Raw genomic sequence first — 12,313 nt, 5'->3', positions numbered from 1 at the left:
GAAGAAGCTTTTCTCGTCCCTTCCTCAGCTTGTAGTACTTTCAGTTTTTATGTTTTCTCTCCTTCCTCTCCACCCACCCTGAAGCCTACAAAGTCCACACACTTAGTCTTTACCTTGTTTTTTGTGGTAGGTATTCCGTAAAAGCTATAATGCCATTAGGTGGCTTGTGAGATGTTGGGATGAAGTATTAGGTAACTAGGAAAAGAGGACTCTGTTTATAACCACAGTTGTCAGTTTACGAAACCTGGAATTACACATTTTAAACTCATACAGAGTCCATACTGCAAACAAACTAAGATCTGGATATGCTACGCAGACTAAATTCCTTTAGGAGTTCTGTAGGTGTCCAGGCTGTTGGATGCACCGGTTTATTTGAGATGAGGTTAAACCAAAATTTGTTATCTGGAGACCTCTGTGTTTGGGTAAGTCAAGATTTGGATCTTGTCTCTTATTTTTCTTATAGGAGATGAGTAACTGACTGAGAACCTCCTGACACTTTAATAGGACTGTGGTTTATTTCCTGGCACTAACTTTGTTTGATGATAAAGATAGTAAAGCTTTGCTTCTGCAAAACAGCTGTCAAGAAAAGCCATTTCATCTTCTCAAAAGTCTCTGTCCTTCCAGTAATGTCTAAGATGCACTTCTGGAGCAGATTGAATGTCTGGGAGGAAAAATAGAGATGGACAGGGAGAAGAAGGAAACTTCAGTTATTTTTTTATACTGACCCTCCGTTCAGTTGTTTCCTGTTTTGGCAGTGAGTACATGGCTACAAAACAGCAGAAGTAGAGTGTTCCTGCCAGCTACTCTGAACTTCTTCTGTTATGGGTCATAAATTTCAAGGACAAACTGTATTTTGAACTTACTGAAATTCGAGAAGCCTCATGTAATTCTTTAACCAAATATTAGAGTTTAGTACAATGCTTGGCACAAGTGATCCAATCTGTGCTGTAACCTTCAGGAAAAAAAAACAATTGAAAAATCAGTTTTTGCTCATTGCAGATAACGACATTGAAGCAGTATGAGAATCTCAACATCTGAGTTCTTCAGAATTGCAACAATTTGTTCTACAGCAATGTTTTCCTTCTGACAACATACAAAATAAATACAGTACTGTTAAAGTTGGAAAACTGTACAAGTTAGTCCTTCCTCGCTTCTGGAAGTATGTACCCAAGTTTCAGGAACTGTTTGGGTTCAGGCGTTCAGTTGGCCATTTAGTGCTTGGTTACCTACCATGATGAGGTGGGTGCAGTGAAGTACTGCAGGATTTACTTTCCTGATCCTTAAATTTCTACAGTTAGGCATGTCAAAACTAGTCGGTGGTGAGAAGCAATCTGTGGTGAACATGGGCACAGAAGAAATTAGTACACTTTCCCAAGTGTTGATATGATTTAATAACATGATCATGCCCAGTTTACATTCTCTGGGGGGGTTATTTCCGTGCCTACAAGTAGCTGACTGCCGTGTCAGGAGCCCTGCTTACGCTGCATTGCTACAACCTGTTCCAGATTGCCCACATAGTGCTGAATTAGCAAGGGGCTTTCTAGGAAAACCATGTTGCAAGTGTGTGATTATATATATATAATTTTTTAACTCACGTAATAGTGTTGTTGAACTTTAAACAAGCCTGTCTCTTTCTCGCTCTCTCTCCATGCTACTTGGCTTCAGGAAGAAGCTTGGCATACCAGCCCACTGGCTTTTTTTTTTTTTTTTTTTGAGGCAGATTAATAGGCAAATCAATAGTACTATCTTTTTCTTGAAAGCAAAACTGAGGGACTAGATAAAATTTTTTTTAAAAGGATATTAAATTCTACATTTATTTCACTTAACTGGCTGAAATTCTGCACCACGTTGTTAAGATAAATGTTACGTCATGTGCTTGTCTGGTCTTTACCTGATCTTTAGATGCATGTCGTTGACCTTCGTGTTACCTAGAAATTATATCCCTGTTTCTTGTCCCCATCTTGTCCTGATACAAAGGGATAAGAAGCTCAGTTTTACTTGTCAAACTGACTTAAATGCAATGTTGATCTACATACACTTCATGTCTTTGCAAGGAAGGACTCAGTTCCCTGCTTCTCAGTGAGTAAATTTGCCCCCTTACACTGTAAAGATGTCTTCCCATTTGTGTAAAGTAGCTGTTTATTGTGGATCCTCCAGTATTACCTGTTGTCCTTGCGGACTTCTGTACAGGTCTTTGCCACATCATGTAGTTGTAGTGGGGTTTTCTATTCTGAAATCAGCCCTTAATGACATCCCAGAAAACAGCAGCTTTCACTTTATTTTTTAAAACCTTCCTACCTTTTATAGCAGTCATTTTTTTTCAATGCTAGCTTTAAGAGGAAACTTCTTTTTCTTAAGCTCTTAAGCTAAAATTGCTTTTTTATTTAAGTGTTTATATACTTGTTGTGAATTGCTTTCCTTAGTGTGACTGGCTCAGCAGATATATTACCGGGCGCCTTTGTAGCTCACGATAAGATCTTGGCAATTGCTGTTTCCCGTAGGAACAGAACTGTTAAAATGACAGTATATCATTATCGCCTAGTCTGAGCTACTGCAGAATTTATGGGGTAATAAAATAGTGCCATCGGACTGAGGCCTGCTGCAGAGTTCCTGGGGAGTCTTTCGCTGAATCCAAAGGCCCTTTGGCCTGCGCATCGTAGCTGCTCCCCTAGAAATACCGACGTGCAAATCCGCGCAAAATTGCAGTGCTTGAATGACTGATGTCATGAATGCCTCTTCATGGGGTCTTACCTAATGCTTTCTGGAAGATTTTGGGGTGGATCTGTTCTTTTTATAACGTCCTGTTGGTGTCTGAACAAGAGGACACAAGCATGGTCAAGCAGCGGAGTTGTGCTCCAGTTTACATGTGGCAAATCCAGCAGAGTAGCGGCGGCTAGGACAAGCGGAAAGCTGGCAGAAAATAGTGTGAGTTGGCAGACCTGGGACTCTGGGTAGTTGGGGGTTAACAGGCTGAAACGAGGGGAATTTTTTTGAAGGTTGGGAGGAACAGAAAGAAAGGGCTGTGGGCTGCGGAGGGGATTCCTAAGAGGACGTTTCGGAAGGGAGGCAGGGGCAGGCCTCCTGGCCAAGTGAGCACCCCGTCCTGCTGAAGGTCTCTGGTACGTGAGGGCACCATCACCGCACCGAGCCCTTGTGTCTGAGCAGCTCGGCCACCCATCCTCGCGTTGTGCCCAGGCTTCGTGGCAGGCAATGGGATGCTCTCAGGCCTCGTGGGACCCATCGTGCAGCTGCGAGCAACCGTCTCCCAAAGAGCACTGAAGAACTTGCTCCGGTCGCTGCTACAAACGACCAGCAACGAGAACTTTCCGTTTGAAAACCAGTGCTTCAGCAAGCTTCCTCTTTCCACCCTGCGATGTTTAGGGGTATTTGCACCGAGTATGGGACTTAAAACCAGGAGCTGAGTGGCAGAGAATGACTCATGCTCAAAACCAGAGGCATTTGACTTTGGAAAACTGACTTCAGTTCTAGCCCTTCCTCTTTATCAAGTGTTGTATTGCACGACCTTTTAAATGAAATGTCGAGCTTCCTTTTTAAATGGCAGGATCTCTGCAGTGTGACTGTGATTCAAGAAGGCGATAAGTAACCTTATCAATCCCTGTGTTCATCCCCAACTAACTTGAGTTCTTGCAGCGTCACTGGCTTCAGACTGCTTGTACCACAGTGCTTCCTTGCCTTGAATGAGCCTGCTTTCTCCAGCAGGAGATCCTGTGGTACTGTTAGTGCTGTGTTCTGGAACACTGCGTAATTACCTAATTTGATAGCTGACTCCCGCAATCACAGATGCTTCTGAGAAGCATCCAAGAAAGTCTGCAACGTGGCCATTTTACAGAACCCGTCGCTAGAATGTTTCTTCCAGTAAACTGTTGAAGGCCATCTGATTTCCACTGAAGTCACCTTAATGTCCTGGAAGCAGTCTTATGTTTCTTGCCAGTAGATGTTGTACCAACTGCTGTAGCTTTAAACAAAATAAAAAAGAGAGAAAAAAAATCACTGTTATTCCTTGTTGCTGGGAAGAGTATGCCCAGCCTTTTCAGGCATGGATTTAACCACAGAGATCCAGGCATTCATGCCATCTAGGATTTTCGTTTTTATTGGTATTGCGTTCAGGAATGAATTTCTGTATGCTACTTGGATTTTCATACAACAGCAGCTTGCCTGGTGCCATATCTAGGTCCCTCATTTTCTCCCCCTTGCTCCCACACTTTCATTTTTTCCTCTATATGTTGCAACATGCTTTAGAAAAATATTATGCTTTTTAAATTGCCTGTGTTTCTGGAAGGCACGTGTGTAACTTCTTTCTTTTTGTTTCTTATAGGCCTACAGGAGTTACGCATCTCGTAGAACTCCTTTATTCTTTCTGTAACTCTAGGCATTGTAGCATCTTTTAAAAAACAAAACCAAAACAAACTAGTATTTGGTAGTGAGTTAATAGCCAACTCTCTACTCCTTGAACAAAAAAATGTCAGATCCTTAAATGTGTGATGTTGGTATCTGAATCTGGGGAGCTTTGAGGCTGGGAGCGTGTTCTGGAGGTAGTGTTTGAGTGCATATACCCGGGTATAATAATTTTATATTAGAATTCCTTTGCATCGTTTCATTTCTGTAATGAAGCATTCGATCTGTTGCCTTCTTTGCAGAGGAGACAGTTCTTTTCTAATGTGTTAATGCTATGAAATGAAACAGTGTAGATGGGTGCTGCTGCTAATTTAACCCAGTATTTACAGAAGTTTTTTTTTGTTTTGGTTTGCATTTTGCTATATTTAATGTGGATCCTAAGTGTTGTTTTTTGTACTTTGTGGGGCTGTTTTACACTTAAAGAAAGAAATATGTAGACTCTGTGGGAAATGTGGTTAGAGATCTAGAAGACCATTTTTCCTTAGTTCCCTATTTTTGTCTGTTATTAATCCTGTTCAGTCAGTACATAGGAAAAATAAACCCCTGCAAAATACAAAGTCACCAACCTAATGTCAGAGACGAATTTCTGAAAACAGCCATTTTAGCTGCTTCATGTTTGAGATATTAGACTGTGGCAGTCAAGATCATATTCTCCAGACTGCATTCTTCATAAGCAGAAATACTGGCAGCCATGTGTTAAGTTATAAAAAGATAGCAGCTGATGTCAGGGCTTATTTCAGTGAGGAGCCATTTCAGAATACTGAACTAATTTTGAGTAGGTATATATAAAATAGAGCTCTTTACTTGACATGTGAAATTAAGTATCAATTAGTACATACCTGAATAATGGGGTAGAAAAATGAACAAGAAATAAGCTGCAACAGATAGCCCACCTCAAAAAAAAAAAAAAAAAGAGTCACTATAAATAATACTTTATGCAAAACTGAGAAGATCAGAAAAACAGTCCTGTTTGGCCTGCATTTTAGAAATTAGCTTTTGAGCTGGTATAAAATCCTCCTGCTCTGATGTTGGAAGGCTACCACAGTTTAACCGGAGCCCGAGCTAAGGTGAAACTGGTAATAGAGGAGTGCCCAGCCTTTCTATGCAAGTGGTCTATACATCACAAGCAGCCCTACAGATGTGCTAGATTTATGTGCACTGAAACCTGTGTTCTGGTCACGGTGGTTATAGATGTGTGGATCAACACTATGCTCAAATACATATGTATCTGCACAGATAACTTCACCAAATCAAGCCAAGTTTTATGTTAAGTGTGTTCTACAAAGTAAATTTCATCCTACAAAAGGGGGTGAATTTAGCTCAGTAGTTTGTTACTAATGGTGATTTTTCAATGGTATCTGGGCCAGGTTATTTTTTTCTTACCATGTATGCGCACAATGTATCTGTCTTAAGATTTCTTAAACCTAATGATTCTATCAAAATATCAGTTCTACAGTAAATCCACTTCTTCAGTTTTCATTAATCTTAATTAAATCTGACAACTTCACTATAAAGCTCCTTGTACTATAATTTTTAAGAATTTCATACTTCCACGGTATCTATTTACACTGTGAAGTTGTGTCTGTGTTAAAACTGGGACTAATGTCCAAGGACGGCAGAATTCTTTTAATTATATCTTTTGAAATTGTATCAGATAGCTGAGCTATTATATGCATTGGGGGGGGGGGGAGGAGAAGAAACCCTAAGTATATACTTTATATGGTACATACGTTTTAGTTGAGCATGTGAATTGAATAATTTTTGCTATTTGCAGCTTTATGACATCTTGCTGATAAGATCAAGTTGTAAATGATCCTAGAAAGGCATGACTGTAGCATGTTGTTGACAAGTCATCACTCCCTGTGTGTTGATGTGTTTTTTTTGTATCATAATAAATATTTTCTAATTCCTGATGAGTCAGAAGAAATACTTGATAGTTCCACTGATAATGGAAACAATAGCATAGAGCAGTTTATGTGAAAGTGCTTTGGGTCAGAGAGCCTTTTCCATCAGGAGTGCAAAGGCATAATGTCTGGTAAATGTTTTACTACTTTATTGGGGAAGTTAATAATATTTTAACACACAAATAATGTTAGTATTGTATCCTGATAAATTTAAACTCAGTTTTTAACTTGAATCCCGGAGTGCTTACTGTCTAAAACTCTCACACGTTAAAATGTGTAGTCAAATGCCTGTTTGTCTGAAAATAGCTTAAAATGGTATGATGATATTAGATGGGTTCATATCTAAGACTTCTTTTTTTGTTTTGTTTCAGGACATCAGGCATGAAGCCAGTGATTTTCCATGTAAAGTGGCCAAACATCCCAGAAACAAAAACAGAAATAGGTACAGAGATGTCAGCCCCTGTAAGTACACTTTCTTTTCCATTGTTTGCAACAGACAGTTGACCTCTAATGACTTGTAAGCGCACTATGTAAGAACATGATTTCGGTTAGATGTGTATACATTCAAGTCAATTCATTTTGTTAATATTTTTAGTTATGAGATGGATGTCACAGGATGCCATTATATCCATAGGATTATACTGTAGCAGCAGACTAATTCTGTGTTCTTGAGCAGAAAACTGAAAAAAGGAACTTGCTTTACCATTGAATTCTTACGCTAGGGAAGAATGGTGGCTGAAATAGCATTAATAAAAGTGCGAGTATCCTTTCTATAGCAGTATATTTACTACAGCACCCTTCTAGTCCATATAGCATAAATGCTGCTATAGGAAGATGGGGAAGTCTTGCATAAAGCATATGACCTCTGGAAATAAATCCTAAGCTATCTGGAACAGAGAAAACAGGAAGTTTGCAAGGATGGTGATATTAGTGTGAGACGTGTTTCTGAAACGATTATCACCGCACATTGCGCATTCTGGTGAATTCTGGTGGGCTGTGCATCTTGGAGCACGTGTCCTCTGTACCAGGCACACTGGTGACAGCTCAGTTCAGTGTCGCAGCCTGTCTTTCCTTCCACGTTCCTGTGTAGAAAGACACTAACATTCAGACTTGCCTGTGCCTGGCATGCTGACTTCTGAGGTGCAAGAGAGACTGCAGGAATGAAATCACAGAGTGCGGGGAAGTACAGGACTGTAGCCAAATGATCAGTGAATAATATTTGATATTTTGGACACTAGAGAAAGTTCACAGCTGGTTTGCTAAACTGCCTTCTCTGCACTAAACGACAACACCCAGGACTCATTCCCTCTTCTTCAAGGGTGCAGCACTGCTACCTGTTTTAAACACAACCTATAGAATTTCTGTATATTTGGGCAAATGCCTATATTCTGCTCAAAAACACTAGTTTCGTTGTGTACCAGGAAACTCTTATACTTAATGGTTAAAAGTTACTTAAGTCTTCAGGGTAATTGTGTAGAAACAATAGGGTTGCACATAGGTTGCTTTACTAAGCAGTTCTAATATTTGGGGTTCTGAGTAACAAATGGTTCTTTTTTTTTTTTTTGTCTTTAGATAATACTGCTTCCAATCTGCCTTTCTTGCAAAATGTAGAAACTCTTGGGTTTGTGGTTTTTTTATTCTACGTAGAGCAAACTGAAACTAACAAAAGAGCAGTGAAATTACATTTACTGTAATTTTTTTTTAATCGTTCTTTCTATATTAAAGTGTGGTTGGGTTGGGAAAAGTCGCTAAATCTCTACAAGAGTAAGTAGTCTCTGTTCTGTCCAATATATGTTTAGGCAAATCTTTCACAGCCTTGAACAAGCTTATTTTGAATGTTTAAGCTTCTAAAGATAAGCAATTGTGTAACTAGATTTATTTAAAAACAGTAACTTGATAACTGTACAAATAGGTCAGTGTGATCTGCTTTGCTCATTGCCATTGTGAGCACTTCAGATGCAAATACTTTCATTCTTCCAGTGTGTTCTTAGAAGATGGACTGTGACTTACAATCAGTGCTCTGGTGTAGTGCTGTTCTTGTAGTAGCTATATTGTATTTCTAGAGTTACAAGTACCAGAGAACATTTCTGCACTGTGATTAAGCTCTTTTGATTATTCAGGAAAACCCAGCTTTTTTTGATCATAACATTTGATGAGGTTGTGCATGGACTGTGCCGTGTTCCTTATACATTAACCAGTGTTTTTCTAATTATGCTGCAGTTGATCACAGTCGAATTAAGCTAAACCAAGGTGACAATGACTATATCAATGCTAGTTTGATAAAAATGGAAGAGGCCCAAAGGAGCTACATCCTTACCCAGGTAATTGCTGGCTGTGGATCATAAAAATTGTACGGTGATTGGGGTTGTTTCTTGTAGGATTTCTTTAGCCTCATGCCTGTTTGCTTTATTTTAAAATTAGTTAAGTGTATGTAAATATCTCTGTGTCTATATAAACATATTGTGTACATAGAACAATTTTACAGAAATGCTACATATTTTTCCTCCTTTGTGTCATCACTGACTGACTTTCTGTAGAGCGTTTTGACCCCTTCGTATATCTGACTTTGGACCCACCTAGGTGTTGTTCTAGAATATAAGCCAACATGCTCCTAGAAATCTGCCTATGATGTGTTGGCTTATGAGAAGCAACATTTAGATGTGGTTGAAATATATCACATTTCTCCTACATGGAAGGCCAGCACAAAGACTTCAGACCATTACAATCTTAAATTGTCTGACAAATTTTCTGACCAGAAGTGAGCTTCAGTCAGTGGAAGGGTTTTGCATTTACAGAACTCTAAGTATGGACTTCAAGATGTTCAAACATACTTAAATATAACACATTTATCTGTTAGGTTGAGTGGGGCAGAAGTTACATAAAATATGCTAGGGATTTTCTGCTGCCTGACCTTCCCTTTAAAATAGGCGGTATGCTCTATGGCCTGTTTGTTCTTAAATGTCCGTGTGAATATGTTAGTGCGCTATTTACAAATAGCGTACCTGCTAATGACATGGTCCTGGAAATGTCTAAGCTGGGCAGTGCTGATGCTTTTATCTACAACGTGAGAGAGGAAAGCCATGAATGCAGACTTTAGTGATGGGGATATGGCCGGGGGAAAGTTGCTGTCTTTCACTGAATCTGTGACTTCCCCACCTAATTGTGTAGCACATTCAAAAACGCCCAAGTACTGTTGTCTTATTCTGAGAGCTGGCAACTGTGCCGGAATGCTTGTTTGTCCTAAGTGTTCAGTTCCCTGGAGATAGTCCTGGCTTCTAATCTTGACTCTTCTTTTCCTTCCTCCCGCATTTTAGATAAAGGTAGACTGGGATTAATATTTTCAAGTAAAGTTCAGCAGCTCTTCCTTCCTGTTTCTAGAGAATAAAGATAAATCTGTAATGAAGAAGCAGACAGTGGAGTATTCAATACAAAAATTATTCTGTGCACCTTTTATTTTCCTTATTCAGGAGAGGGAAGGCTGATCATAGGGCTGAAAGGTAGACCTGTATGTGGAATAGTCAGATATGCTGCTAAGTAGCAGCAGTTACCTTTTCTGATCCAATATTTAATGGATTTGACTGGCTTTTTGAGGGCACTGTCCTGCAGTTCTGTTTGGACAAGGTGGTGGACAGCAAATGTGAGAGGTTTGTTTGTGTTGCCCAGAATTCAGAACAATGGTTTTGGAGTAGAGGAGAGCAAAGGAGCAAAGGAACAAAGCAAAACCATAAAGTTAGAAGGAAATTTTAATTTGTAAGTAGATACTTAACAGGAGTTATCATTTTGTTCAGTCCGAAAGCACATCCATGAAGATTCTGGAAAACTATATAACTTGTTAGTGATCTGGCATTTTTCTGGCTTTCGGATGTTTCTCTGTTCAGTGGACTAACTGTCAAGTGTTATGAATAACAATGATGTATTGCAGAAGAGTTAAATCTATACATTAATTCTGCTCTTAGTCAATGGGGATTTATTTCCCCATTACTTTTGCTTACTTGCCTAAGAAAATTCTCTCAGCAATTTTCACTCCCAGTTCTCTTCTTGCAAATGACACTACTTCTGTCTTCCTGTTATGAGTGTGTGTGGGGGAAGATTAATCATGGGTGAATTCATAGTGGGAAATTGGAAATTAAAGCTATATCACTGCTTTTTTCTTTTTTCTTTTTTTACAGTTTGAAATTAGAAGTTGCTTGTTACTACTTCTTGCCTTAATTTATTGCCTAGGGCAGTAACCTTTACTGAGGAATATTACTCTGACTTTAACAAAGAATAACACTTATTTCTGGGGATTCTGTCTCTGCAGGGACCTTTGCCAAATACTTGTGGTCACTTTTGGGAGATGGTTTGGGAACAGAAAAGCCGTGGTGTTGTCATGTTGAACAGAGTGATGGAAAAGGGATCCGTAAGTATTTATCTGGTTTGAGCTATGTGTTCATTGCATGTTTTGTTTTAAATTAACTTAAAAAAAAAAAAAAAGGCAAAGAACAGTAATAGAAGGGGGGAAAAAAGGTGACTTTAAGTAATTTTATCTAACAAATTGTTTTTAGGGTTGGGTACTTGGTGAAATAGTAAATCCAGAAAACTATTCAGTTTGTAATTACAGGTCCTAATTTCTTCTGAATTTGGATGAAGTAAGACACAAACACAACATAATTCTCCACAAAAAATAAGTATTTGCTCTCTACTGCTAACCTAGGTATCTGAACCCTAGGTATCTGAATGTAGTTCTCACTCTTCCTTGTATACACAGTGTGCCTGTCAGAGGTTATTTACACCAAGTGCTCATTCAGAAGCAGTATGAAACAGCTTTAGAGTAATTACAGGGCCTCTGACTCCAGGCTGCTTTCACGCAGTAAGAGCTCTGATTTCTAAACATACCTGCTATGTATGTTGTTTCTCCTCCAGGGTCATTGTTTTACAATCAGAAGTACTTGTACTGGTGTCTGTCTTAAGCAGTGATGTTGTCAGAGATACGGAACCTGCTGTTCAGCCAGGGCTTTGCTTGCTAGGACAAGTGCAGAGGGCTTAGGTCTGTCCGGACCTTTTAGGAAGTTTACATTAGGCAGGACAGACAAATGATGAAGGGGAACAATAGGTGAACAAACAATCGGGGTTATTTTAAGTAATTAACCTGATAGATAAAAAGGGATGGTTCCTCTGGCACAGAGTAGCTGCTGTCTTGAGAGGAAATGTCTCAGCCCTTCTGGTGGTGGTGAAGACAGGAACCATCAAGCATGGAATTAATTTTTCATCCATGGGTTCGGAGCTTTGCTCGTATGCTAACTCCACAGCTGCCATCCTGTGGTCCTGAAGTAGACTTGGTATCTGTGCAAATCTGGGACAGAAGCGGTTTTAAAAACTGACAGAAATGCACAATTTTAAGTTAAATGTCACAATGCAGTCAGTATAAAGACACTTCAGAGTAGGGGTGCTGGGTATGTTGGGTGTCTACCAGTGATAACTGGGTGGTACACGGTTTTGCATAATCAGGAAAGAATTCTTGTGCAATCAGTTGTGTTTTAATGAAATGCAGTCTTAATATTAAGTGTTTTGCTTTTTTTTTAGTGTAAGTGAAACTTAATCTTCAAGAGATGCAGTAACCATAGTTTTCAATAGTTCTCTCCTTTCCAGCCATTCCCACTCATTCTCTGCAGTGTCAATAGTTTTGAACAAAACGAATTACTGTGATCCCTTGGGACGGGCTGCTAACACTTCTCAGCAAACAGCAGTGGGAGACCTACAGTGGAATACAACAAAATATCATTTGCAGACACACTTAGTGGAGAAATTAGACACAAAGCCAGTTGCTGTTTCATAAACTTTAATATCCATAAAAGTGCAGAGAATTTTAATCATGTTCTATACACTGATAAGCCAGAGGATACAATTTCAATAAAAATTAGAATTTGTCTCGGCAAAACTAGCATTAAGTGTACCACTGAACAAAATACTGAAGGGTTTTCTTATTCATTAAAATACTGTCAGAAATTGTCCTA

General features: G+C 39.2%; 1 protein-coding gene across 2 annotated transcripts in view; it reads left to right on the top strand.

Annotated features, from left to right (window-relative positions):
- The window catches only part of PTPN1 (protein tyrosine phosphatase non-receptor type 1), a 45,055-nt gene that overhangs the window by 21,809 nt on the left and 10,933 nt on the right, over positions 1–12,313 (top strand). For both annotated transcript variants that reach the window (XM_066978147.1, XM_048072538.2), the window contains exons 2-4: positions 6,692–6,782; positions 8,541–8,641; positions 10,621–10,719. In XM_066978147.1, coding sequence (XP_066834248.1) covers positions 6,692–6,782; positions 8,541–8,641; positions 10,621–10,719 — 291 coding nt within the window. The remainder of the gene's footprint in view (positions 1–6,691; positions 6,783–8,540; positions 8,642–10,620; positions 10,720–12,313) is intronic.

The sequence above is a fragment of the Anser cygnoides genome, chromosome 16, assembly GCF_040182565.1.
Source record: "Anser cygnoides isolate HZ-2024a breed goose chromosome 16, Taihu_goose_T2T_genome, whole genome shotgun sequence".
Taxonomy (NCBI): Eukaryota; Metazoa; Chordata; class Aves; order Anseriformes; family Anatidae; genus Anser; species Anser cygnoides.
The sequence above is the reverse complement of the archived record's forward strand: the minus strand, read 5'-3'. Positions and strand labels throughout refer to the sequence as shown.